This window comes from Psammomys obesus, unplaced genomic scaffold, assembly GCF_907164565.1.
Source record: "Psammomys obesus unplaced genomic scaffold, mPsaObe1.curated_primary_1811, whole genome shotgun sequence".
In the NCBI taxonomy this organism is placed as follows: domain Eukaryota; kingdom Metazoa; phylum Chordata; class Mammalia; order Rodentia; family Muridae; genus Psammomys; species Psammomys obesus.
In genome coordinates, this window is record NW_026589541.1 from 8,766 (window position 1) to 10,978 (window position 2,213).

Sequence of the window (2,213 nt, forward strand, 5' to 3'; positions counted from 1 at the left end):
CTCACTCACTCACTCACTCACTCACTCACACACAGAGTAAGTGAAACTGTAGTAAAAATGTTTTTAAATATTCATCCTAAATTGTTGGGCATGGTGGCAAATTCTTTTAATCCTAGCACTTGGGAGGCAGAGGCAGGTAGATTTCTGTGAGTTCAATGCCAGCCTGGCCTACAGGGCAAGTTCTAAGACAGCCAGGGCTACACAGAGAAACCCTGTCTCAAAAGACCAAAAACAAAATTTCAGCCTAGATTTCCCATTAGTATCATGAGAAAGGTGACGTAAATTGAAAATTGTGCAATTTGCCTTTTATTCACATGTCAATTCTGGTCTTTCATCAATGTACATAGGAAAGTGGCATTTAAAGAGAGAACGGTTTAGAAGTATAAAATTACTGAATGAAGACCATAAAGCATAAATAATAGATAATCATGGTTTGAGGTATACCTTGGTGGCAGGGGCCTTGCCTAATATGCCCAAAAGCCTGGATTTAACTCCAATCATTATACAACAAAATAAGGTTATAATCAACAAATAACTTTTTGTGTAGTGACTATCATTAATCATTATTCCTTTTAAAGTAAGAGATTATTACTAAAGAAGTGGTATTTTTGATACAACACACATAAAACTGGAGGCGTTTTACAGAACCCCATGCCTGTGTTTTAGTAAGATAAGATCCCCAATGGGAGCGAACCACTCACCTGAAGAACACTGGAGTCTCCTTTTACCTCAAGCAAGTCTTGAGACACCAGGAGAGGCTCGCTTTTCCCACAGCTCTCCTGGCTGAGGAGCGTGTCTGCGTAGTTGGGCTGCGGGAAGATGAGGTGACTCTTCCCAGAGTCTGCAGTGAGCGAGACCTCGTGAGAGTAGGTCTGTAGGAAAGCTCGCACCCCGTTCACGCCCACAAACTGTGATGGAGGCATGGACGACAGCCCGCTGCCTGCAGCCCGAAGCAGGCGGCTTGAGTGCCAGCGACGGAGCCTGAGCGTCAGCAGCACAATGACGAAGGCTAGGAAGACACAAGAGACCACCGCCACGGCCACCACCAGGTACAGCGTGATGTCTGAATCTTCCTGGTCCATGTGAGTGTCAACGCTGCCCAGGTCCCCCAGGATGTCGGGGATGCTGTCTGCCACGGCTATGGTGAGTGTGACTGTGGCAGAGAGAGGGGGCTGGCCGTGGTCCTGCACGGTCACCACCAGGCTCTGCTTCAGGGCATCTCTGTCCAGAAGGGCCCGGGCAGTGCGCACCTCGCCCGTGTGCAGCCCCACAGAGAACAGCCCCGGCTCGCTGGCCTTGAGCAGGCGATAGGACAGCCAGGCGTTCTGTCCCGAGTCTTTGTCCACAGCCACCACCTTGGTCACCAGGTATCCAGGCTCTGCTGAGCGGGGCGCCAGCTCCACACCAGTAGAGCCATCAGTGGGGAGGGTGGGGTACAGGATCTCGGGTGTGTTGTCATTTTGGTCCAGCACAAATAAGCTCAGTGACACGTTGCTGCTGAGTGGAGGGTTCCCACTGTCCCTGGCCGTCACTAGTACCTTCAAGTCTTGAAACTGCTCATAATCGAAGGAACGTAGTGCGTAGAGAACACCGGTGTTGGAGTTGATGGAGACGTAGGAGGACAGAGGTGCCCCCTGGATAGTGTCCTCTGTCAGGGAGTAGGTTATCTGGGCATTCTCACCACTGTCTGGGTCCTGGGCTGTTATGGAGAGGATGGAAGCTCCTCTAGGGTTGTTTTCTGGGAGGTAGGCAGAATAGGAGGCATGGCTGAAGGTGGGTGGGTTGTCATTGATGTCCACCACCTGCAAGGAGATATAAGTCTCTGTAGACAGTGGCGGAGTTCCCTGGTCGGTGGCTGTTACTGTAATGTTATATTCGGAGACTTCTTCCCTGTCCAGAGTCCTGTGAACCAACAACCGATGATAATTTCCATAGGTCTTTTCCAGCCTGAATGGAAGATTATCTGGAATAGAGCAAGTGACAAGGCCATTCTCTCCAGAGTCGCTGTCATGCGCGTGGAAGAGCGCAATCACTGTGCCTGGGGAAGAAGCTTCTTGGATAGAGCTGGTGAGGGAGGTAACAGTGACTTCGGGAGCATTGTCATTTACATCCAGAACTGTCACCAGCACCTTACCCCTGGCTCGCAGACCGGGCCCATCATGAGCTTCTACATCAACGTCATAGAACGCAGAGTCCTCATAATCCAGCTCCCC

General features: G+C 50.4%; 1 protein-coding gene across 1 annotated transcript; it reads right to left on the minus strand.

The window, feature by feature from the left end:
• Nucleotides 1-771: 771 nt before the first annotated feature.
• LOC129675107 (protocadherin gamma-A4-like) lies at nucleotides 772-2,210 on the minus strand (the record flags this gene model as incomplete). The annotated part of the gene is given in 1 exon segment (XM_055605141.1): nucleotides 772-2,210. A coding segment is annotated over 1 exon segment (1,439 nt), but the record flags the coding sequence as incomplete, so codon positions are not given.
• Nucleotides 2,211-2,213: the final 3 nt, after the last annotated feature.